We start from the raw sequence: 27412 nt of genomic DNA, 5'->3' as shown, positions 1-27412 counted from the left end.
ATAAGAAATACAAAGTTCTGATGCTGTGAAACTGTTAAAGAAACACCAGGCCTTTTCTGTGCTGCTGAGTCGATTTTTAGTCCGGAGGTTCACTTTAAGTGGATAGGTGAAACGAAGGAGGAATCTGGATACATGTTTCATCGGGAGGGAGTGTGGAAATGTATCCAAATACCTCCTCCGTTTCACCCATCCACTTAATATAGTAAATGCTTAATATGCAGAATGGAGGGAGGGATTTGTAATGGAAGGAGAGGGTCAAACAACAGGGAGGGTAACCCTCTGCGGTCACGTGCTGGTAATAACCTCCTCCTCCTACCCACAATCCTTTACTTCCAGCATCCAGAGAGGCAAAGTATCACATGCAAATCATTAACACCGCATAACTACCAACAGTTTATCGCTTGGTTTTCGCCTCCATATCGCTCCATTATCGCCTGCTACCAAACACTCCTCTCTCTATCCTCCTACAGTGGTGAATTGCAAACAGTGTTAAAATACCGCATGAGATAAAATACCGACCTTTTATCTCTTACTAACTCTCCTCTGGTGAACTGAGGCCCATGTCATTACTACATGTTTGAATACTATAAACATGAGCATGCATTTCAAACTTTAGTCTGAAGGAAATGACATATTTAGTCATAGCAACCAATCAGAATATTTATTTCAGTTAACATCTGCAACTGGATTGGTTTTTATGGGTATCTGGGTAGCTAATCTACATCAACCTGTTTCTGTTGACACGGTTTTGAAACCCTAGTTTAGGTGGGTTTCTATTTTACTGACCTCAATTCTGGTAGGTTTAGCGTCCGTTTTACCGCATACACAGTATTTTACCACATGCGGTAAAAGCAGTTTGCTATTCTGGTAGATTTTATTCATAATTTACCAAACGCGGTAAATTAGGACATATATTTTGCAATATTTTACCGAAAATCTGAATTCTCCTGAAAAATAGTTGTCATGTTAGCACATGATTCACCGATCAGTTTAAGACCTGTCTGTACCTGGCAGTAAAGTCAGTTTGTAAGCAGTTTGCAGTTTTTCGTGTTTTAGTGGAATTCCTATTCAGGCTGTATAATAGAAAAGAATAGTAGAAATAAAACTCCAAATATTCACTGGATTTTCTTCTTATTATAGGGGATGCCTATAAATATACTTTCAATGGGTTTCTATACACTAAATACATATGAAATATACCGTATTTTTCGCCGTATAAGACGCACTTTATCTTCACCAAATTGTGGGGGAAAAGTGGGTGCGTCTTATGCGGCGAAGGTACGGATTTCGGGATGCAGAGGTGCGCAGGGAAGCACTATATACATTACCTGCTCCTGCCGCCGCGCTCCTGGCTCCAATCCTGGCTCCCCGATCCTCTTCTTCCATCTACCGCTGCCCGCTGCTGCCCCCGCCGAACATCGCTGGCCGCTTAATTAGGCGCATGGATACGCTATCAGCGCACCACGTGCCGGGGTCACGCATGCCGCCGAACGCTGGCCGGTCCTAATTAGCCGCGCAGGGATACACTATCAACCCACCACGTGCGCCGAGGTCACGCATACGCATGTGTGACCCGGCTCTCGCTGATAGCGTATCCCTGCACAGCTAATTAGGACCGGCCAGCGTTGTTCGCAGCATGCGTGACCCCGGCACGTGGTGTGCTGATAGCGTATCCATGCGGCTAAGACCGGCCAGCGATGTTCGGCGGGGGCAGCAGCGGGCAGCAGTAGATGGAAGAAGAGGATCGGGGAGCCAGGAGCGCGGCGGCAGGAGCAGGTAATGTATGTGTACTCAGGCTGCCTGCACAGGGGGACACCGGCACTGGAGGACACACGGACAACAGGGGGCCACAGGGGACACTGCCACAACAGGGGGACACTGGCACAATAGGGGACACTGCCACAACAGGGGGACACTGGCACAGGGGACACTGGCACAACTAGGGGACACTGCCACAACAGGGGGACACTGCCACAACAGGGGGACGGGGGACACTGGGACAGGGGGCTGCAGGCACAACAGGGGGACATGGCAGGCAGAACAGGGGGACACGGCAGGCAGAACAGGGGGACACGGCAGGCACAGGGGGACACGGCAGGCACAGGGGGACACGGCAGGCACAGGGGGACACGTGGGGACACGGCAGGCAGAACAGGGGGACACAGCAGGCAGAACAGGGGGACACAGCAGGCACAGGGGGACACAGCAGGCACAGGGGGACACAGCACAGGGGGACAGAGCAGGCACAGAGGGACACAGCACAGGACCAGCACAGGGGGACACAGGAACAGCCAATCACTACACTGACCACATAGAGGAACATAGGCAGGCAACATGGGAACAACCAATCATAACACTGTCCCCTTATGTGGTGTAATAGTATGTAATGTAACTGGAAAGGGGGGGGGGGGGGTAAAAAGTCCTTAAGACACCCCTGCATCATAGACACACCTAGGTTTAGTTTTTTTCCTGATTTTTGCCCTCTAAATCTGGGTGCGTCTTATATGCCGGAGCGTCTTATACGGCGAAAAATACGGTACTTTACATAATCAAATACACCCCCCCCCTTACCGATTGTGGTTATTTATTGACAAAAACAAAACATTTACAGCACATGGCTACTAGAATTGAGGCCATTGTGTTTTGTGTGGTCTATATGATAATTTGCAATGAAAATTTTTGTGCAGTGCAAATAAGCTGGCTGGGCTTCCAATGCTGACTTCCTGCATGAATGTGGATAATATTTAGTTGATATAAATAGCAGTCTTTGGGCTGCCTGAACTCTGACACCCATAACCATTCACCAACCACAGGAGTTAGTCAAGGTGGTGGGAGTACCACCCACTCCTTCCCTCTGAACACAGACCTGACCCTGTCCTTGGGAGAGAACAAACGGAGGAGGTGGTAGTGGCTAGGCGATTGTTCTCTGTAGAGGAACACACCCCCTACCTGCTGGCAGCTCTATAATTTGTGCACAGATCCTTGGGTCATGTGACTCACTCTATAAAAGTTAAATTATTAAAATTGTGTGAGTAATTGCATAGACTCCTGTTCACATCTATGGACAAGATGAACCAGGGCTTTAACAGATCAACCTGTGTGCCATTTTCCTTGAAAACACAAGAAAACTATCAGAAAGGTGCCGTTCGTGAAATTAAAATAGGATTTAAACTTGCTGGTGTATAAGGATAAGAAGTTCGACAGATGTAGTCATATATTATAGTTGCAATCATTTCCTTATAGTAGCTACAGACCGGTTTCCAAACTACCTTTTCTGGGGAAAGTTATTTAAAAGCCAGTCCATCTCCAACTTGAAGCCAGGCTTTCAAGATGCAACTTCTATGACCCTCTACAGTCTGGTTTCAAAAACATCACAGCTGTGAAACCGCCCTTGTCCAGAACGGCAATAATTTGCTCATAGCAAGAGACAGAGGCTGGCAGAACACAAAGGGTATCCTTGGGGTATTTCCTATCCAACACTGTTCCACTAAAATACAGTGTGGCCCAGGTCTCTCTACTATCCCTTTTGCTGTTTACCATATACAGTACATGCTACCACTTAGAAAAATCATCCAAAAACAAGCCATAACACTGCTATGCTGATGACACCCAGCTATATTTATCATTCAAACCTGGTGTGACAGACCCTACCCCACAAATTAACGCATGCTTAGCTGAGCTTCAGGATTGGATGAATAATAACTGACTAAGACTAAATGCTGACAAAACTGAGGTTCTTGCCATTGGAGGTCAGCATTAGACAGAAAGGCAGCTCCAGTCTCAATCAGCACCATGAAGAATAAGGAGTTCAGACCTGAGCAGCTCAGACTTTGTGCACAGCTTATGTCTACTGATTGATAGGGAATTAATTTACTTCAGGAATCAAATCTCAGCTGTTGTAAAGCATTCCGTCTTTCACCTAAGGAACATTGCAAAAAGTAAGCACCTCATACCTCCAGCAGATCTTCCAACCCTACTTCATGCCTTCATCATTTCATGGCTGGACTATTGCTATGTTCTTTATAAAGGCCTTCCAACAAAAGACCTGCACCACCTGCAATTAGTACAGAATGCCGCTGCAAGGCTGTTAACAAGCTAACTCTGCCATTGCCACATAACACCAATCCTTCACACAGGGATAACATACAAACTCAATGCAGATAATGTCTTCGTAAAGATATAAACTGGGGACCCCAGTAGTGCAAGATCAGAGAGCTATCCACGACTACGCCACCCAAACGATAAGATATAAAAAGATAAAGACACAATATCTTCATTTATCTTTGTACATATACAAGTTGGCATAACATGCCTTTTCACATTTTGCCTGGAATTCCACTTAAAGTAGCAATACACAAGTTCTGTAGCCACAAAAGAAAACATTCCCCAGAAATGTAATCAAACTGCGGAGAACAGGGCTTTCTAATTCAGGGTAAAACTTAAGTTGTGGCGTTTACTTAAGAACTAAGAAGGTCTCTATTTCAAGACTACCTGTGCTATGTAAAGATTTGCAGACAGTTCAGTCTGGGTTCTCCTGCGCGGCACCAAGCATCAGTTTGACAAACTAAGAAAAAACTATTTCGTGCTCTACAAACTCCAGCTTGCCAACAACGGGCCTTGTTGAGTAACTCAGTGCAGCTGTCCAGCTTAAGAATCTGCATGTTGAAAACATATTTGAAGAAACAGGAATACGTGAGACGACTGGGATCTTTTTTTTCGCCCCAGAAGGTATCAAGGGACATATTTTGAAATCAATCACATTAACCACTGCATACAAAAGTAGTTTATGTTAATGCAGATGGGAATTATACACGATGGCGCTGAAACTCTTTATTTACCAGTATCTGGATAAGCATGCTTATGCTGAGGGTTTCTAAGGTGAAAACTGCTTTCTAAAGTGACTTGAATTATTTCAAAGTAACCCCCCGAAATGCCATTTCTTCGACAGTGTCCCTTGTCTCATAACTGTTTTACATTAAATTACATTTTACTCTAATGTAATTACTTTGATTCCAGTACCTGGGTACTTGCAACGTGTCATGTTTTGGGAATTCCCTCAACGGTTTTAGTAATTGGCTATTTTACTAATACATAGTGACAAAACATCTTCATACACTATGCCATGCCCACAATCCAGAACAGAAGATGGCCTGTCCAATCCTAGGAAACGCAAATTTAACTGTGACGGAACACGTTGGTTTTGAATTGTAAGTGATCCTTTTTTTAAACAGAATCCATTTATAGAAATTGCAAAGGGTGTGGTGACCAGTGAAGTCTGAGGACCTTCCAGAGGAGACAAAAAGGAGAGACAGGGACACCAGCAGACCCTAATGGTGCACTATGTCAAGGGGATAAGTCAATAAGAAAGAGTAACGTACAAAACTCACAAAGGTGGGTTGCAAGGCCAGCAAGCACAGTGTGTAGACCAGTGAGGTAAACCTGTCCTCACTCAGGTTTTTTAGATCTTCAACCTTACTGGTTGAGCTTCAGAAAAAAATGAGATGTAGAAAGTTCAATGAACTAACAAACACTACCAGCCGCCAAAGGATTTGGGGTCTGGGCTGACTACCACCGGAAGTGAGGATATGTAGTTGTTGACAATGCAGGTATATGAAAATATAATATGGTTTACCTCTATCAAGAAGGGGCAGGGCAAATTTAAAAGTATCCATTTAAATAGTAATCTGATACTGTGATAGTGCGTTTCGCGGAACGCAGTCTGCTTCCTCAGATCAACACAAAATGTCTTAAAAGCAGAGTTTGCATAGGAGTCGTATAGGCGCTCCCTGCTTGCATACTCTGCTCTTAAGACACTTTGGGCTTGATTCACAAAAGCGTGATAACTCCGTTATCACGCCTAAAAGCTCAGTTATCACGCCTACGTGCAAAGCTTTTAGGCGTGATAACTGAGTTATAGAAATTAGTGGACAGAGTCACAGGCATGCATTGGAAAGGTGCTGCTGGAGAGGAGACAATATGAAAAAAGATGGACCAGTCACCGTTACATTTCTGTAGACATAACAAAAGTTGTCTATGTGCCTAACTGTATAAGATTTCTTCACAAGCTTTTGAAACTTTAAAGGTACTCCAAGCACCTCTCATGTGTATGCCTAAAGAGGAGCTGTCAGCCATACTATCTCAGGAAAAATAAAATATATATATATTTTAATATATATATATATATATATATATATAGATAGATAGATAGATAGATAGATAGATAGATAGATAGATAGATAGATAGATAAATACTTGCTCTACTTACATAACATATGTATTGCACTGTCCACGTTATGATTCCTGTAAATTTTATAAAGGAAAAGTAGAGAATCCTATTCTAAACAGTTTCCATATTTACTGTGGCTATTTTGAAGCCAGTCGTGATGCAATATCCGCCCTTAGTCTCCTCTGCCCGGTTTGCCCGCCCTTCCCTATAGAAAGTGCATTGTTTCAGCCTGAGAAATTTAGGCCAATCAGAGAGGAACAGAGGTGTGGAAAAGGAAACCAGGAGGGAAAGAGGCTTCAGCCAATCCGGCTGCATTAGTTAAGTCTCAGGGGAAGTAGAGAAGCAAAAAAGACAACCCAGCATGCCCTGCAACTTCTCTTTTGTGTAACAAATTTTCTGTGTACCAAATAAGTCATGTAAACTGGGGAACAATAAATTGATCAACAAGAAAAGTAATAGCGATTTTAACTTTTGGATTGCCCAATTAGCATCCTTATTACTTGTTTACCAGATAAAAATAAAGAATTGATTTTTTATTTTATGCCTGACAGTTGCTCTTTATGCCAGACGACTTCCAACAAAGTCGTGCTAGGATCCCTCTGGAGGAGCCTCTTGCAATGGCCATGCGTCACTTCTTCCTGCTTTATTCAGTGATGCACTTCTCTAACAGAGAAGATGGGGTGACCCGGAAGTTATAACATAGCCAAGATGGCAGTCGCAATTTTTAAATTGAAATCGAACGAAAACTATTTGATGTAGAACGGCGATTCAGGCATCAAATGAAAGATGAGAGCACAAGCTATAGAAAGGTTGTAGTACTGGTCGGAGTCTTAAAGGCATACAAAGGAGAGGTGCTCGGAGTCCCTTTAAAGTGCGCAGAAGACTCAGACTGGACACGACAGAGCGGTTACCGGGGCAGACCGCGGGAGGATGGCTTGGGACTCATACGAGCTTATGGGGCAGGAGGATGCCCTGGGAAAGTATCAAGTCTTTACTTCTTTTCATCTTGGTACACTTTAACCATTTCTGCCCCTGGGACGCAAGCTTCATGTCCACAGCAGCAGCTGCTACAGCCGCAGTCACGCGCCAGTCATGTCCATGCAGTTTGGAGGGGGGGGGGGGGGGGTTGCACGCGATCATCCAGCCAGATGCTCGCAATGTTGCTGGTAGCAGTGGGGGGGGGGGGGGGGGGGATTGGCTGCAGGGAACAAAAGTCCCCCTGTGCCAACTAAAGTTCCCATTCATTAATATCCCCGCAGGCCACCGTGATTGCTGTCTGCGTCACTTCCCTAGTTACAATGTAGCAACGCATTGTTTCCTATGTAGCATACTTATTGTACGCTAGTAGGATTCACTTAAAAGGAAATAAGTATGGCATCCTCCATACATCTCTCACTACAGTTGTCCCTTAGAGGTAAATGGAGGCTGCCATATTAATTACCTTTTAAGCATTACAAGTTGCCTGGCTGTCCTGCTGATCTTCTGCCTCTAATATTTTTAGCCATAGACCGAACAAACATATGCACATCAGGTGTTTCTGACATTATTGTCAAATCTGACAAGATTAGCTGCATGCTTGTTTCTGGTGTTATTCAGACACTACTGCTGCCAAATAGGTCAGCCTGGCAACTGGTATTGTTTAAAAGGAAATAAATGTGGCAGCTTCCACATACCTCTCGTTACAGTTGTCTTTTAAGTTTGCAAAGAAATCTTGTACAGTAAGTCATTAAAGGTATCACCGTCCTAGACAACTTTTGTTACTATGTCTTTGGATTCTCTCCATGACTTACAGTGGACCACATACAACTGGAAGTTACATTTCTGCGTCCTAGGATTGAGCAGGTCTTCTGTCCTTGGTTGAGGATCATGACATATAGTGTATAAAGATGTCACTACGGAGAAATATAATTGCTCATTGCTTAAAAAAAATAAATACATGTATAGCCTTTCTGTGCTTCTGACAGCCTGTTGTTCGATATATTGAGGATTCCCTCAGCTGGACTGTTTTATTTTTTAAAGGAAGACGGAAACCATCTTTGTCTCAGTGCGCTTGTAAGGAAAGCAGAGTGACTGCAGCGCTTCCGCACGCAATCTGGTTGATAATGGAATCACTTATGCAAATCATCCTATGAGTCACTGTGCCTCCACTTTAAAAGTCCGACCAAACCAATCATAGAGGAAGAAAGGAGGAGACCAGTGAATGCATATAAATGGGTGTAATTGCAGTTACTTTTCTCCAGCCACATAGCTGTACAATGTGAGACACATGGATAAATGGCACATTTCCACCTGACAATTGTTTCATGCCAAGCAGGCGCCAGGGCCCGGCATGAAACAATTGTTGGGTGGAGCGGTGCCATCCATCTACATGTCTGGTATTGTACATTTATGAGGCTGGAGAGAAGTAAGTGCAATTAAACACTACCATGCGTACTCACTGGTGCACGCCTCCCTTCCTCTATCTATGATATCTCTGTCTCATTGCCTGGCTGTTCTGGCTGCTGTGCTGCATTGTGAAGGCTCTAGTTCACTTTTATTGATTTAATGCATCTATTAGTTAATGCATTAAAAAAAAAATCAAGCCATTATAATAAATTGACACAAACTGTGTTTATGCAATACAAAAATCCACTACATTCGCTGCAGCATGTCACAGGCCACTAAGTCCGAGTCAGCCTGAGGCCTCTTAGCATGCGTATGTTTTAAAGAGAAGCTCCGACCAAGAATTGAACTTTAACCCACTCAGTAGCTGATACCCCCTTTTACATGAGAAATCTATTCCTTTTCACAAACAGACCATCAGGGGGCGCTGTATGACTGATATTGTGGTGAAACCCCTCCCACAAGAAACTCTTGAGTACGTACTCCTGGCAGTTTCCTGTCTGGGAACCTTGCTGCATTGTGGGAAATAGCGGTTTACAGCTGTTTCCAACTGCCAAAAAGCATGCAGCAGCTACATCCCCTGCCAACCGTAAAAATGTCACCATGTAATAAATGTCAGAATGTAATAAGGGATTTAAAAGATTTTACAATGGGCAAACACTGACTAAATCATTTATACATAATTATTGTAAAAATGAAGCACTTTTTATTACATTATTTTCACTGGAGTTCCTCTTTAAAGCACAATTAAAGTGAGAGGGATATGGAGGCTGCCATATTTATTTCCGTTTAAACTATGCCAGTTGCCCTGCTGGTCTATTTGGCTGAATCACAGTAGTGTCTGAATCACACCAGAAACATGCAGCTAATCTTGTCAGATTTGACAATGTCAGAAATACCTGATCTGCTGCATGCTTGTTCAGGGTCTATGGCTAGAAGTATTAGAGGCAGAGGATCAGCAGGACAGCTAGGCAACTGGTATTGCTTAAAAGGAAATAAATAGGACAGCCTCCATATCCCTCGCTTCAGATACCCTTTAAAGTGGAACTGAAAGGTTAAACAGTGTTTCAGTAACCTGGGGCTTCAGCCAACCCCTTGCAGCCTTCCTATCCCACGCCGGTCCTCCACGATCCTCCGTTCTCCTGCCGCCAGCTAGTTTCGGTTCCGTCATAAGGTCGACTTGTAAGTCGACGGTCAACTGCACCTGCACGCCCCGAGCCACGCATAGCTCTCTTCACGTTCCAGCCCGCAACAGCACAGGACGCTATAGTAGGCGGGAACGCGAAGAAAACTGCCCAGGGTGCGCAGGCACAGTTGCCACTTCAACCAAACCCAAAGTAGCTGGCGGCGGGAGAAGAGAGGATCGTGGAGGACCAGCGCGGGACTGGAAGGCTGCAGGGGGCTGGCAGAAGCCCCAGGTAAGTGAAACACTTTGGGTTTTTTTGTTAACCTTTCAGTTCCGCTTTAAGTGTTGTGATTTTTTTGGGGCGAGTGGTGTTGATACTTGGAATATTGGTAACATAATGCTGCCAATATTCTAGTTCGCTTGTGGTAATTTTTTCCTAATTTTCATGATGGTATGCTTTTAACCCTCACTCTACCCTATCCTCTAACACTAACTCTCCAGCTCCCATGCCTAACTCTAAACAAAACACCTTATACTTACCCATACATCTAATACTAACCTTCGTAAGGGTACATGTAACACTAATCTTCCTACCGATGCAGCTAACTGTAATTCTTCTGCCGCTAACAATTATTCCTCCCCATAGCCTAACACTATCCTATTACTTATGCCAGTTACTGGATATTCCATTGTCAGTTTATGCTAGCCTGGCAACCCACCGCTGCTTTCCCCAAGTCAAGGCATTACTCTCTACGTTTAGTGTTCTTGCACCAAAATAAACCTCTTAAACGCCCCATAAACATAAATAACATTGCAGCCTATGGGATGGCCAAAGTTACTGCAGCACCAAAATTAACTGCTGCGTCCTAATATACCCTGCGCAAACCCTCTCCAGCTGAGAATCTAGTGTGAATAGAAGTCTATCCTGAGGCTGCTTAAAGATCTGTCATACCGGAGCTTCAAGCTACAGCAATGGCTGAGCACATAGCTCCCCTCCTTAAAGGGAACTAAGCACCCATTCTTTCACTGGAATTTCTCCATAAAAGCTGCCATGTCCCCCCATCCTTCTCTTCTCACAGTCCTTATTTATAGAAGTCAGAGATGCTATCTTGACACATTCACTCTAGATAATCTCTTTGAAGAGATTGTCCCAATTACCCACCCCCCTCTGTTGATGAAAATGTATGGTTTACTTTTTGGTAATGACTACAATAAAACAATTAGCATCCTGAAATCTCTGCGGCCGGGGACGGACAGAGGCCTGCTGAAGTAGGGTAATAAAACTACTGCATATACTCGCATATTAGCCGACCTGCATATAAGCCGACCCTCCAACTTTTACCTCAGTAATCAGGAATAAGGCACTGACTCGCATATAAGCCCCCTCCCCAGTATAGTCCTCTCACCAGTATAGGGTAAATAGTCAGGGGGCACAGCATAAATAGCCAGATGATGTAAATAGCAGGGGAACAGATGCCATAAGGCAAAGTTATGATGCAGGCTCAGGCAGTAAAGATCCTCCTGATACATAGAGAGGGCAGCAGCTTTTAATCAGTCATTGCCTGTTTGGGGAAGTATTTATTTAGAACTCCTAGGTAATCTTTCTGCAGCTCTTCACCTTAATTAATCAGGACAGTGTAAATAGTGAGAGAAGCATGCCTTGCAGCACTGGTATCCCTGCTGTGTTCTGTGTCGGTGTCTATGCCAGGCAGCCCTCCTCCCCCCTTGCAACATGGTGTGGGGTGTGGAGCGCGTCAATAAGACAACTGACCTGTGTCTCGTGTGGCTACAGTGGAGCATAGTGGGGAGAGAAGCATGCCATGCAGTGCTGTGGATCCCGTGCCCTGTGTCTGCCCTTACAACATGATGGCACTAGGATAACTGACCTGTGCCATTGTACACTGCGCCATCGTCCCTCCACCCTCAGCAACAATACACCTGGCTCGGGAATACCAGAGTGATCCGTCTGTACCGCACTTTTTCAGAAGCTACTACAGTTGCTCTCTGTTAATAAATGAAAGGCCAACTAATGAGCAAAGTAATGTCTATGTTTCCCTATTGCTCAAGTGGGTGATATTACAGTTTAACAGTGTGCTGACTAGGAAGCTGTTATGGTGTAAGTGCCATTTTCAAAATGGAGGACGGAGAATTCCATTGATCACAGTGGACTAACAGGATGCAGTAGAGGAGAAAAGAGACTGAGGAGTAGACGGCACGGGAGGCAAGTATGATATGTGTATGTTTATTTTTAATTTTCAGTTCAGGTTTGCTTGGCTCCAGGGCTCATAATTTCAAGAGCTATGTGGAACGGACAACCTCTGTTCATGTTGGCGGAGTTATGAACATACGCGGCTCATTTCAGTTGAGCTGGAGGTCTTTTATTTTGTTTTGCTAGGAGGCATAAGAATTCCCCTGTAGTAAGAATTCCTATTGCGAATAAGAGATTGTTCCTGTTCCATTCACTGGGCATACAAGAGAGCTGCAGCTGTGATTTTGCTGAACCTCTGTGATGTAATGGGCTCTGTCACGGCACAGAAGGGAACACGGTAATCTGTTTCTCATCCACTGTGAGACCTGATCCCCCTGTAACATGTGATCCTAAGCAGGGCCTGACCAGGCTGGGTGTGAATGATCAGTATCTGGTAACATTGCCCTCAGCAGAAAACATGTGCAGGAAATGGTACTATTGCTACAGGAAGAAGGCTAACACATCAGCGCTTTGGTAAGGAAGCAATCTGCATTTCCACTGGGATGTGGTACTGATAGTGTTGCCAAGATGTGACACGGCTGTAATTATGGGTTAATCACAGCCTTAGGCTCCGATGTGTCAATTCATGTGAAACCCACCATACGTCTAATACAAATTCAGCAGCCCAGCAGAATTAGGCAGGCCTGCTTAACCCCCATGCTCTGCAATGCCAGCGGCTCCAGCCCTTTCATGTAGTGGAAGTGGGTGAGGGGCGACATTACACACTAGCCCCCTGCACCGCTGTGTCACAAAAAAACATATTTCAATCTACATCAATCTGCTGTAGGGAGCAATTAGGGATCTGACACAGCTCTAGCCCACTGCCCACCTATAGGATGCATATCCAGTCTTAATTCATTGGTGCTCATGACTTAAAAACAGAAATTAAACTGAATTGTACTCAACGCTATTCCCATAAGAGGACTGGCTGCAGCAGTGGGATTGTGATTCTTTAAACCATGTCAGTTCTAATTGTGGGCACATAGGAAACATAGCTGCCCACCTCTGATAAAGAGTTCACTTACAGTTTAAAGCAGACGTAGCTCACAAGTACAGTGATACAATCACATACTGACGGCTAAAAACCAATAGCGGACACTCTTGACATCTTCATATTTCAAACTCCCAATCCAGCACATATGATGAGTAAGGACCAGTGCATACTATAGCATTGCTGTACAATGCAGGTAGCCAATTTACAGAGACGCACATCATCTGACTTGCACTGTTGACACTATTCATTTATATGGAATAAGATAGCACTGCATTGTGCACATAGATGTATGCCGAACCTCACAGCCCATCAATGTGACCATTAGACAGTGCTGTCTACGCACTGTCTGATATCCTTGCGCTTCGCGCACTGATATGCATTGGTGAAATCAGTTTAGGTAGTATTAATGGAAGGTTCACATGTTTAGCCATTGACGCTTAACACACATTTCAGTTGGTAGCTATGCCAAATTATCAAGCACAAATAGCAATGCTGAAATGGCTAGGACTTGAAAGCATTAGCGCTAAGAACTGAAAATGAACGCTTCTCATCCTGTTTGCTACCATTTTAACTCATATCCTGTGCTTGACTTGTAATATCCATATTATCTGTCCTTGCATCATGTTGTCTATGTCAGTTAAGCAACTGCCAATTCCATGCAAACTTATTTGGCCAAATAAAATTGCTTCTCTTATAATCTGTGCTAAATGTGGAATCCTTTAGTTTTAATCTTAGGTCCTCTTTAAAGTCCTTCAAAATGGAAAACTTAAAAATTGACAGCATGGCTAGTACAGTCCTGGCCAAAAGTTTTGAGACTGTCAAAAATATTGGAAATTAGAAAAGTTGGTGCTTAAGTTTTTATAATAGCAATTTGCATATACTCCAGAATGTTATGAAGAGTGTTCAGATGAATTGCATTGTCCTTCTTTGCCATGAAAATTAACTGAATCCCCCCAAAAAACTGTTCACTGCATTTTATTGCTGTCATTAAAGGACCTGCTGAGATCATTTCAGTAATCGTCTTGTTAACTCAGGTGAGAATGTTGACAGGCACAAGGCTGGAGATCATTATGTCAGGCTGATTGGGTTAGAATGGCAGACTTGACATGTTAAAAGTAGGGTAAAGCTTGAAATCATTGATCTTCCATTGTTAACCATGGTGACCAGCAAAGAAACACATGCAGCCATCATTGCGTTGCATAAAAATGGCTTCACAGGCAAGGATATTGTGGCTACTAAGATTGCACCTAAATCAACAATTTATAGGGTCATCAAGAACTTCAAGGAAAGAGGTTCAATTCTTGTTAAGAAGGCTTCAGGGTGTCCAAGAAAGTCCAGCAACCGCCAGGATCATCTCCTAAAGAGGATTCAGCTGCGGGATCGGAGTGCAACCAGTGCAAAGGTTGCTCAGGAACGGCAGCAGGCAGGTGTGAGCGCATCTGTACACACAGTGAGGCGAAGACTTTTGGAAGATGGCCTGGTGTCAAGAAGGGCAGCAAAGAAGCCACTTCTCTCCCAAAAAAACATCAGGGACAGATTGATCTTCTGCAGAAAGTATGGTGAATGGACTGCTGAGGACTGGGGCAAAGTCATATTCTCCGATGAAGCCCCTTTCCAATTGTCTGGGGCATCTGGAAAAAGGCTTGTCAGGAGAAGAAAAGGTGAGCGCTACCATCAGTCCTGTGTCATGTCAACAGTAAAGCAACCTGAGACCATTCATGTGTGCAGTTGCTTCTCATCCAAGGGAGTGGGCTCACTCACAATTCATGAATAAAGAATGGTACCAAAACACCCTACAACAGCAACTTCTTCCAACAATCCAACAACAGTTTGGTGAAGAACAATGCATTTTCCAGCACGATGGAGCACCGTGCCATAAGGCAAAAGTGATAACTAAGTGGCTTGGGGACCAAAACGTTGACATTTTGGGTCCATGGCCTAAAAAACTCCCCAGATCTTAATCCCATTGAGAACTTGTGGTCATTCCTCAAGAAGCGGGTGGACAAACAAAAACCAACTAATTTTGAAAAACTCAAAGAAGTGATTATGAAAGAATGGGTTGCTATCAGTCAGGATTTGGCCCAGAAGTTGATTGAGAGCATGTCCAGTCGAATTGCAGAGGTCCTGAAAAAGAAGGGCCAACACTGCAAATACTGACTCTTTGCATAAATCTCTTGTAATTGTCAATAAAAGCCTTTGAAACGTATGAAGTGCTTATAACTATATTTCAGTACATCACATTAACAACTGAAATAAAGATCTAAAAGCAGTTTAGTAGCAAACTTTGTGAAAACTAATATTTGACAGTCTCCCAAACTTTTGGCCAGGACTGTAGTTTGAGTAAAGCACCGCCCTGCCCATCTGATCTCACAGAATGAGTATTCATTATAGAGCAGTGGTTGTGCGTCTGGATACTATTCCCTCTGCCTTTTCACACTTGAGCTCAGAATATGGCTCTACTACCAGTCTGAGCGCCTATCCATCAACACTAGGTAGGGAGTTCACATTAGTCCATGAACACCCCTGACCACTGGATGTAAGGAGAGCCATGATTAGGACCCAGATAGGTAAGCCAGTAGAGTAACTACAAAAATGACTATTCTTTGAGGTAAGACAGACAGGGCTGTACTCATAGCATTAGCCCTGCGGTCAGTTTTGTTTGTAGATGTGCCTCAACTGTAATATTTAACAATCTAGCAATAGCTTTCCTTTAAGCAATCATTACTGTAGACACTCAAGTTATTTAAATCTGCGGGCAGTTAAAACGTCTATCAATTGCTGTTACATTACATACAGCACCATACGGTGCCAAATGAATTCAATTCGCTGCCTGGACTACAGCACAGCAGCCTCCCAAAAGTTACTATAGAAACGCAAGCTTCCCAGCTGCAGTAACTAGCCATCAGTAACCCTCATGCTACAAAACCTAGTCATCAGTATTTAACCCATTGATAGTAATTATTTGTCCTAGTGATAGTAATTATTTGTCCTAGTGTCACCTCCAGGGTCTATTGCAAAGAGGTATTACTGTTTCATACTGGAAGGGCTACATATACAAAATTAAACAAAGGAGAACCCTATAAAAAGACTTAAGTGGGCATCAATGTGACTGGCAAAGCATGACGGGCAGAAGTACTCCATCTAGGATGTTAGGGATATACTGTACAGTAATTATTATATTGTTAAATAAAACTATATACTCAGCGCAGTTCCTGTGTTGACATGGCTTGATTTTTATTTATTTTTTGCCGATTGATGCTGAAATCGGCCTACAGTGTATGGGAAGCCAACAGATCTCTGTCTGATAAGATTTGATGAGAAAGAGATCTGTCTCTTGGTCGATTTTCTCATACATTACTAGATATGGGCCCCTCAAGTGCGTGTGACCAACAGTGATCTTATTATACCGCCTCCAGGGCTGTGGAGTCGATCCAAAAATCCACCGACTCCGACTCCTCAGTTTAGGATTCCACCGACTCCGACTCCACGACTCCGACTCCTCTAATTTGCATATTACAATTTTGTTGATTAAAAGTATGTAACGTGAAATTCGTCTCTTAACTGCCAACGCTTAGGAATTTTACAAGACAACTGAAGTGAGAAGGATATGTAGACTGCCATATTTATTCCCTTTAGTCATAGACTAAAACTAGTCCTTGGTAAGAGTACTTGTAAAAGGTACAAACCGGAACAAAGAACATCTATCAGGCCCTAGGCAATGTAAGTGTGGGAAACATGTAAGAGTGATGTGCAGGTACTCTGCAGGGGAATAAGAAGGTTGTAAACAGACAACACCTCTGTGTGCACAGCATTCTCAGTGGATTCCCTGCAGCTCTGTGGGGAGTGCATATGTAGAGTATAGTACTACTGTGTAACAAAGTAAACCTGAGACTGATGAAATTAAAGTTTTATACATACCTGGGGCTTCCTCCAGCCGCCTTCAGGATAATCCGTCCCTCGTTGTCCTCCTCCACCACCTGGATCTTCTGCTATGAGTCCAGGTACTTTAGCCAATCGGGTGTAGTGCGCAGGCACACACTCCACCGCCAGGAGCATACTACACCTGTGCAGCACTATTGCGCAGGTGCAGAATGTTCCTGGCTGTGGGAGCGGCATGCGGCCGGACAGCGCTGACTGGCTGAATTACCAGGACTCATAGCAGAACATCCGGGTGGTGGAGGACAGCGAGGGACTGATTAGCCTGAAGGGGGCTGGAGGAAGCCCCAGGTATGTATAAAACTTTACTTTTCATCCGTCTCAGGTACCCTTTAATTTGCAGTCACTAAACCAAATTTCAACAACATATCAAATTATTTGATTTCATCAGCAAAGGGAGTGCATACATTTGCATAAATCAGCATCAGTGCAGAATTATTTCCATCTCATTGACCATCTCTATTAGTGACACAGCTACACATCAGGCTTTATTCTTACAGCATAGATGTTATTTAGTATATATAAGAGATTCCTGTGTACACATCATATATACAGTCACAATCAGATATGTATATCTGACCTTAAAAATACGGGGACTGCTTTATTGAAGCAGCACAAGTAACTAATTTTGATTGGTTTATTTAATTTTTGTGGACTAAGCACAGCTATTACTGTATATATACTGTATATATACATTATTTTTAATGACTATTATCTGAGAAATAGAACATTTTATCATATTTTCTCCGACTCCGACTCCAGGCACCCAAAATTGCCCGACTCCACGACTCCGACTCCACAGCCCTGACCGCCTCTATCAAGTTCTGGCTCTTACATAACTTAGTTTATATAAGCGCTATATGGTTAAGCATAAAATAAAAAGGTATATATTCTTTACTTCTTGGTAACTGTGGCTCTGGCACTGCAAAACAAGCACATGCAGGTGGTTAATACACATCACAGGACACCACTATGTTAGAGAGTTAGGGATGAGGACTATAGAGAAGATACCTTCCAATGTCTTAAAAGCAAAAAGATTTCATCAGCAAGCCATGCTCCTCATATAAAGCACTGCAGCTACACATTAGAGTAGATATCAAAAGGTTTGTGGCTGTAGCATGTGTGAGGCTAGTAAAGACCAGAGGAAGGTACCTTGCAAGCAGAAAGGTAGTGAAAGTATTGCTGATGTGATTATTAAGACAGACATATGGGCAAGTCAACCTCAATAAACACACAGTACTGTAAGCTTTACAGGGAAGTACTGAAAGTACATGAAGTTGAATTCTAGAAAAAAAATGAACTTTCCTTATCCATTTATATTCCTCCCCCAGGGCAGTTTCTAGACTTTTTGCTTATAGCTAATAAATGTAAAACCAGGTCACAGGGCCACCAAAAATACACCAATGCTCTATTAAAGATACAGATAGACGTTTTGCTGCCTGAAGCAAACTTGTGAGGACCCCCACCCTGGAAAACACTGATAGTGTACTGGTTAAGGGCTCTGACGTGGGAGACCTGGGTTTGAATCCTGGCTAGGATCAGTACCTATTCGGTAAGAAATCCTTGGGCACGACTTCCCAACACTGCAGGTTGAGCGCACCCTCAGTAGCTGCAGCTCTTGAGTGCGAGTGAGTCCAACAGGAGAAAAGCGCTATACAAATGTTGTGTGTGTGTGTGTGTGTGTGTGTGTGTGTGTGTGTGTGTGTGTGTGTATATACATACATACACACATACATACATACATATACACACAGTATACAGCATATATAAAGTCAGAACACAGATGTCCCATCACAGCCCTCTTCTCTATAACCTGCTGGCCAATGTATGTAAAATATGTCCTTTAAGTCTGACGACCTCTCGAATATCTGAGAGCCTAGATAGCAATTTCCTCAACCTCACAAGGCAGTGATGTAAAATAAAGCACTTCCATTGTATAATATAATCTTCTTTAAAAGCAAATGGAAGAAGCCAGAGAGGGCTGCTTATAACCACAAAAGTATTTAAAAAAAATGAGTTTCTCAAGTACTTTCAGACAACTTTTGTAAAGCTTATAGTATTTAGAACGGACCGTTGTCCCCAATTTGATTGGAATTCTGGGTTAGTTTAAAAATAAAAAATGCAAAAACACTTATACAAAGTCAGTGTCATTTTAGACAACATGCACATGGTAAATAAATATACAAAACTAGTCAACAAAGTGGGTGTAGAATAAGGTTGTATGTCGCTAGGAATCTGAGTGCCAACATGATGTGTACCCCGTGTAACCATGCTCTGACCTCTGCATTGGTGCAGAGGATGGAAAAATCGCACAGTGATGGAAGATTGTGCGGTACCTAATATGTTTACCGGAACCTGGAGTGAAAGGCATATAGAGGCTGACATATTTACTTCCCTTTGAGCAATGCACGTTGCCTGGCTGTCCTGCTGATCCTCTGCCTACAATACTTTTAAGCCATAGTCCCAGAAGAAGCATGCAGATCAGATATTTCTGACTGAAGTCTGACAAGATTAGCTGCGTACTTGTGTCAGGTGTGTGATTAAGACATTAAGCCAGAAAGATCAGCAGGTCTGCCAGGCAGGAAAAGGACATTTGGGCGCCTGGGGCTAATGGACTATTTGGGCTCCCCTTAGAGACTAATGCAAAATATCGGCTATTGGGCGCCCAAATAAATAGGGCGCCCGATAAATAGCGGGCATCCAACCAAAATATTTTGTTTTTACAATAAGTGTTTCGATAATTATCGTTTTCAAATTTGTTTACAGAATTACAAAATTGTCAATAATCGTTTTGCCCTTCATTATCTTACAGATGTATCTTTTTTTTATTAATGTTATTTGACGAGAAGAAATTTGGGCGTCCGACAAATAGCGGCCGCCACATCCGTCCAAACTAAATTTTCTGTTTTGAGTTTTATAATATTGTAAATGATCATTTTTAACTTTAATATCTTGTGAAATATATCGCTTTTTGTATTAACGTTATTGGGAGCAGAGAAAGGGAGTTTTAGGGTTAGGCATCGGGAAGAGGGTTTTAGGGTTAGACATCAGGAGAGGGGGGATTAGGGTTAGGCACCACCATGGGGATCTAAGGGTTAGGCACCACCAGGAGGGTCTCAGGGTTAGGCACCACCAGGAGAGTCTCAGGGTTAGGCACCACCAGGAGGGTCTCAGGGTTAGGCACCACCAGGAGGGTCTCAGGGGTAGGCACCACCAGGAGGGTCTCAGGGTTAGGCACCACCATGGGGATCTAAGGGTTAGGCACCACCAGGAGGGTCTCAGGGTTAGGCACCACCAGGAAGGTCTCAGGGTTAGGCACCACCAGGAGGGTCTCAGGGTTAGGCACCACCAGGAGGGTCTCAGGGTTAGGCACCACCAGGAGGGTCTCAGAGTTAGGCACCACCAGGAGGGTCTCAGGGTTATGCACCACCAGGAGGGTCTCAGGGTTAGGCACCACCAGGAGGGTCTCAGGGTTAGGCACCACCAGGAGGCTCTCAGGGTTAGGCATTAATAGAGGGAGGGTTCTGTGTGTGAATGGGGTTAGGTGTAGCTGTAGTAAAATATTGGTGATATTTACCAATGTTTTACTAGGCTAATTATGACTAACTATATTTTTTATAAGCTTCTGTACATATGTATTGAACATTTGAAATTTTTTGGGTGAAGGGTTCAAAGCACCGTGGAAAAGGGAAAAAATGTTTTTAACCACTACCTGCAGTATGGACATTTATAAACATCCTATCTGTGCAACTTTAGAGCAAATAGGATGTTAATACAAGTCCACGTGTGCCGCGGGAACATGCATGGGCTTTTTTCCGCCCATGGCATGAAGTGGTTAAAGAGAACCAGAGGTGGATCTTCGGGGGGCAGATGGGACAAAGAGCCATATTCTCTGCCTAATGACAGAGAATTCCCTGTTTAAAACTCCTGACAGGGGCGTTCCTACAGGGTTTCTCATGGCCGCACCTCCTGCTGCTTCCCCGCCTCCCTGCACGCTATGAGAGGTAACACAGTCTCTCAGTGCAGCGTCGCAAGTAAAAGTGGGCCATTGCGGCCCATGAGAGCGGCGGTTTTTGCAGCTACCTGATCCGCTCAGCCCTGCGGTTCAGGTTACTTTTTTTTTTTTTGAGCCCACCTCGGGCTCTATTTAAAGAAGAACTCCAGTGAAAAGAATGTAATAAAAAGGTGCTTCATTTTTACAATAATTATGTATAAATCATTTAGTCAGTGTTTGCCCATTGTAAAATCTTTCCTCTCCCTGATTTACATTCTGACATTTATCACATGGTGACATTTTTACTGCTGGCAGGTGATATCACTGGAAGGAGATGCTGCTTGCTTTTTTTGCAGTTGGAAAAAGCTGTTATTTCCCACAATGCAACAAGGCTCGCAGTGTGATGTCAGAACCATGGTCCTGACATCACACTGTGGGAGGGGTTTCACCACAATATCAGCCATACAGAGCCCCCTGATGATCGGTTTGTGAAAAAGGAAAAGATATCTCATGGGAAAGGAGGTATCAGCTACTGATTGGGATGAAGTTCAATTCTTGGTTACGGTTTCTCTTTAAACTGCAGTCAACCTCCTCTGTAACTAATATTAAAATGACAGCTCAACTGCAGAGGTAGGTCTGACACCTGGAGGTCTTAAATCTCGCACACGTCTGATTTTTCCAAACGACCGGCCGTTTGTACTTGAATTCTAGGCCTCAGGTACTAAAGTCTAGTAAAGACTTGAGATGCAGGGTCTCTTTAAGCATAGTTTCTTGGAGAGAAACTAGGATTATTTACAAGAAACATGTTCCTCTAGAACGACACATAATATGTTTTCAGGTCTAACTGTACCGACAGACGACGAAACGGTAAACAAAGCCGATATTTGGAAAACATTGCATTCCTTGCATCTAGGGCATAAAGCACTGGTGTATTAGATGATGATGTGGGTTACATGCCCATGCCCGCCAATTGTAGGCTTGGGGGTATGGCTCGGGTGATGTCAGAATTTAACTCTTTGATGTTCATATAAAAGAGGGAGACAGGATGGCAGAGCTGTACTTTACATCTTTTGCATGCTATGCTCTATACCACGGGTCCCCAAACGTTTTGGGTCGAGGGCCGGGTCAACATACTTCAGTATGCTGGGGGGCCGGAGTATACATAGAATGATGTAGAAGTCTTTGCAGGCCAGACAGTGAAGCATACCCAGGTGACAACCTGCAGTCCAATTGGACAGCAGTGTCACCTGATGTGGAATGTGATTCGAAACCAGCAAATTACTGCCTTCTGGCTTCCATGTAGATGGGTGGTGCCAGCACTGCTATTCTATATGCGGACCACCAATATTTAAAAATGTAGCTGACCGCATCTATAAGTAATACATTTTGTTTGTGGGGGGCCGGTAAAAAAGCCTCAGGGGGCCACATTCGGCCCGCGGGCCTTAGTTTGAGGACCACTGCTCTATACGCTTCCTAGTTAGAATACTAGCTTCATGTCTGTATGCTGTAAATATATGTGATGTACATAGGAAAGACTGTTTATACTCTGAAGAAATCAACATGTAAAAAAAGATGCCTGATTGCTTAATAAACCCCTTAAAGGTGAAGGTGGCTGTCTCCGCTCTATCTCCTGTATGCTGTCGCTGTGAGTTGCAGCTCTAACGTGTGTATGTACCTTTACAGGCACTGTAGTGACATAGTAGTAAATTATTAAGGTTACCATCTTTTCGATTGTAATTTTCCTGGTTTCAGCATCCAAAACACTTCCGATATGTATATATTGCTGTATGTAGCGCTGCCTGGCCAGTGATGTTTAACCTAGGCTGCTAAGTTATGCAGAATTCTCCTCCCAGACAATTGTGGGAGACCAGGCATATTTTGTGCTGGCTTTAGAACTCTCAGTAAGCAAACATTTCGTAGATATCACCTGACAGGACTAAATATTTTGCCGCCCGTGATAAATTTCAGAATGTTAATCTGGGTAAGGATGATGCCCCCTTTGTACCTTGTGTCTCCCTGTGTCCTCCTCTGTCCCCCTGTATCCTCCTCTGCATGGGCACAATACAGGGAGTCCCCAACATTGCAGCGGGTTGGAGGTTTGTATTGGCAGGCGTTCACAAGTCAGGAACTCCCTGCATTTGGACTATAAGACGCAGTGACTTTTTCCCCCACTTTTAGGGGAGAAAAAGTGAGTCGTATAGTCCAAAAAATACAGTCAATTATAAATTAATAAAAATAAGCATTTTTATTCTTTACTACAGTTTCTCTTTAACTACTACCACCTGTCAAAGCCATCAGCAGTCCCAAACATCAATGCTTCTGAAAACATGCCTGTGTGCTAATACTGACCAAATATCTGTAGTGACTGCCAGTCCCAGTGGATGGATAGTGTAATGGTTAAGTGCTCAGCCTCTAACAAAGGAGACCTGGGTTCGAATCTCGGCTCTTCCTGTTCAGTAAGCCAGCACCTATTCAGTAGGAGACTCCCTAACACTGCTACTGCGCCTAGTGGCTGCAGCTCTGGAGTTTTGAGTCTGCCAGGAGAAAAGCGCAATGTAAATGTTCTGTGTCTTGTCTACTGATCAGTGTGGGCTTTTGACTGGTCTGTGTAGAGTCAGCAGGGTTACACCACATCATACATTTCTAGAGGGGTTAGTAGCATCACATACCTGGCTCCTCCGGTTCCATCTCCGGAGTCCTGGCTTCCAGCCTCACTCGGCGTGCTCACAGACTTGGAGGAGGGAGACGTAGGTGGAGGGACTAAATAGTGAAACAGACACGTATCCTCTGTTACAATTCGCAGGGGGTGGACCACTTAAGTTGTTTCCAAAGCAAGTTAACGTGAGGGAGTTGAAGAAACGCAAAGGTAAAAAAAAAGGGATAACAGAAAAAGGATGGCGAACCAAAACAAAAAAACAAAACATACATGGATAGAGATGAAGAATGGGAGAAAAGAAGGGAAGAGAGAGTTACCAATCACATGCTGGATTATTCATGCATTTGCATAAAACATGTTGGTGACAAAGAGGGGAGAAAGAATGGTAAGTGATGATACTGGATATACTTTGGTTTAAAGTGTACCTGCCATCTAAGTGAATGCTATAATGCCACACATATGAAAGGAAGCAATACCTTCCTGCTTCCTGTTAAAGTGTATCTGAGGCAAACTCAGGTCATAAGTCAAATACTTAACCAAGAAGAGGGAAGGTTCTGGATCCTGTAAATCAGGCATAGCCAAGGGGCCAAATGTGGCCCACCGAGCCTTTTCTGTTGGCCCCAAAAGCTCTCCGCAGTGGTTAATTCCATGCGGCCTGCAGGCCATAGCTGCAGTGCAGTGTGCAGGGGCCACCCCTGTTACCGCTCTGCTTCCCTCTTTGTTCACCTGTAGGTTATCAGCCACCACTGTAGCAGTATTGATTAGCAGCCGCCACTATGTTAGCAGCAGTAACAGCCACTGATTACCAGCTGCCACTGTACTGGCAGCAGTAACAGCCACTGATTAGCAGCTGTCACTGTGCCTGCAGCCATAACAGTCATCGAGTATCAGCTGTCACTGTGCCTGCAGCAATAACAGCCACCGAGTAGCAGCTTCCACTGTGCCAGCAGCAGAAACAGCCACTTAGTAGCAGCTGCCACCATGAGAGCAGCAGTAAAAGCCACTTAGTAGCGGCCGCCACTGTGCAAGCAGCAGTCACAGCCACTGATTAGCAGCTGCCACTGTGCCAGCAGCAGTAACAGCCACTGATTAGCAGCTGCCACTGTGCAAGCAGCAGTCACAGCCACTGATTAGCAGCTGCCACTGTGCCAGCACAAGTAAAAGCCAATGTTTTGCAGCCGCCACTTTGCCAGCAGCAGTAACAGCCACTGAATAGCAGCTGCCATTATGCGAGCAGCAGTAACAGCCACTGATTAGCAGCTGCCATTATGCCAGCAGATGTAACAGCCACTGATTAGCAGCTGCCATTATGCCAGCAGCAGTAGCAGCCACCGATTAGCAGCCGCCACTATGCCAGCAGCAGTAACAGCCACTGATTAGCAGCTGCCATTATGCCAGCAGCAGTAGCAGCCACTGATTAGCAGCCGCCACTATGCCAGCAGCAGTAACAGCCACTGATTAGCAGCTGCCATTATGCCAGCAGCAGTAGCAGCCACTGATTAGCAGCCGCCACTATGCCAGCAGCAGTAACAGCCACTGATTAAACTGATGAGAAAATTGTATTCATTCTACTACTCTTGAAGACTACTTTTTAGACTTTTTTTTTAATAATGCCACCGTTTTATTTTTAAAAGCCTAAAAAAAGATTAATGTTGTATTGTCTCATATGAATGATACAGTCTTTCACACAGTCTCAGTGAGCTAAAATATATGAACTATTGACCTTTTTTTCTATATATCCCCTGCTCTCTGAAACTGTTCCCTGCCAGGCAAGCGTTTTATGGCTTTAATTCCTGATCAGTGAGGATTCTGCTATAGCCTGACTAGAGATAAACTGTCACTTGCATACCTGAATTGTTAACCCTTTCAGGCAGAAATGGAAACCAGCCTGGTTATTTGTATGCTTGGCCCTGTACATACGTACATATGTTTATCTCATCAGGTAACGCCATCTCGAGTATACTTTAATGATAATTTAAGCAGTCACACTACTTGCTGAGAACAAACATAGTACAGAGGAATCACTACTCCAAGAATACTGTACCTAGTCCCAAAAACTGACTACACGGCTACCAGTCACACTGTCCTCCCAGCTACATTCTTTTTGACAATTACGTTCACCAAAGAATTTCAGTGTAACATATTCAAACACATATGTTAGACATATGATACCAATAACGGAATGTAAATGGTACACTCTACATTTGCTTTGGATTTAGAGTAAAACGAACTGTACTTAAGTTCAGTTATTTTCTCTGAATCTATATTCTTGTATTCTATTAGTGTCCTAGTTTCTTATTAGTATGCCTATTTTCCTCTCTTTTTTATGCAGCATATGCTATACCTTCCCCTTTTACATTCTTATCAGACACAAATGTATTAGGACTCCAGTTGCTTTTAAGTTTTTTTTTTTTATTTTGTTCATGCACATCTGTTAGCTGTAAGCCTAATGTGCATTTACCTTTTAAGGGGAATTATTATTTAGTATCTATATCACGCCAACATCTTCTGTGGCGCTGAACAGTACAGTGCATATAATCTTGTCACTTAAAGAGAAACTCCAACCTAGAATTGAACTTTATCCCAATCAGTAGCTGATACCCCCTTTTACATGAGAAATAGAATGCTTTTCACAAACGGACCATCTCTAACAGCCAAAACAGCGAGCAGCAGCTACATAACCTGCCCACAGTAAAAATGTCACCATGTAATAAATGTCCGAATGTAAATCGGGGAGAGGAAAGATTTTACAATGAGCAAACACTGACTAAATCATTTATACATAATTATGGTAAAAAATGAAGCACTTTTTTTACTACATTATTTTCACTGGCGTTCCTCTTTAAAGAGGAACTCCAGTGAAAATAATGTAATAAAAAAAGTGCTTTATTTTTACAATAATTATGTATAAATGATTTAGTCAGTGTTTGCTCATTGTAAAATCTTTCCTCTCCCCGATTTACATTCGGACATTTATTACATGGTGACATTTTTACTGTGGGCAGGTTATGTAGCTGCTGCTAGCTGTTTTGACCGTTAGAGACAGCTGTAAACAGCTAGTTCCTGTCTGTGAACACTGTTACATTGTGGCAGTTTGCCCAGAGTACCGCGGTACTCCGAGCTTCTTGTGGGAGGGGTTTCAGCACAAAATCAGTCATACAGCGCCCCCTGATGGTCTGTTTGTGAAAAGCAATATATTTCTCATGTAAAAGGAGGTATCAGCTACTGATTGGGATAAAGTTAAATTCTTGGTTGGAGTTCCTCTTTAAAGCGGACCTGAACTCAAAACGTCCTCTCTGCTCTAAAAGATAAGCAACAGTATAACACCTTTAAATAAAAACATTTCTTTCTTGCAGCTGATACAAATCCAGCAATAAATCTGCAGTGTGTGTACTTCCTGCTTTCATGGAAGCAGGCTTATTGTTAACATGCTGTGCTTGCAAATTAGCTGCTCTGCCAAGGCAGCCAGCTGACAAAGCTGAGAGGTCAAAATACAGTTGTGCTTAGTCACAAATGAGAAGTATATTAGACTGGCTAAACTCTCTAACTACATACAGGGTGCATGTCTTTATGTTTTACTTCAGCCCTGTACAAGAGGTCGACGTTAACTGTCCCTCAGAGGGGCTCACAAAAGAATCCCTACTATAGTCCATCCATCATAATCTAGGGCCAATTTTAGGAGAAAGTCAATTATCCTATCTGTATGTTTTTGGGACATGAGCAGAAACCGGAGTGCCCGGAGGAAACCCCAACAGACACGGTGAGAACATACAAACTAAAAGAGAAATAATACTTGCCAAGGATGTGTAATCCGGTCCACCTAATATTATCAATCACACATTTATGTCAG

At 43.5% G+C, this 27412-nt stretch overlaps 1 protein-coding gene across 8 annotated transcripts in view; it reads right to left on the bottom strand.

Annotated features, from left to right (window-relative positions):
• Positions 1-27412, bottom strand: part of DYNC1I2 (dynein cytoplasmic 1 intermediate chain 2) — a 213009-nt gene that overhangs the window by 102709 nt on the left and 82888 nt on the right. For 2 of the 8 annotated variants that reach the window (XM_068245519.1, XM_068245522.1), the window contains exon 5: positions 23576-23720. In XM_068245519.1, coding sequence (XP_068101620.1) covers positions 23576-23720 — 145 coding nt within the window. Of the gene's footprint in view, positions 1-1007; positions 1074-17810; positions 17835-23575; positions 23721-27412 lie in introns of all 8 variants that reach the window. The other 6 variants (XM_068245521.1, XM_068245523.1, XM_068245516.1 and 3 more) reach the window with 5 other exon arrangements.

The sequence above is a fragment of the Hyperolius riggenbachi genome, chromosome 7 (genome assembly GCF_040937935.1).
Source record: "Hyperolius riggenbachi isolate aHypRig1 chromosome 7, aHypRig1.pri, whole genome shotgun sequence".
NCBI classification, from domain to species: Eukaryota; Metazoa; Chordata; class Amphibia; order Anura; family Hyperoliidae; genus Hyperolius; species Hyperolius riggenbachi.
Note: the sequence above shows the minus strand (reverse complement) of the source record. Positions and strands in the feature narration are given on the sequence as shown.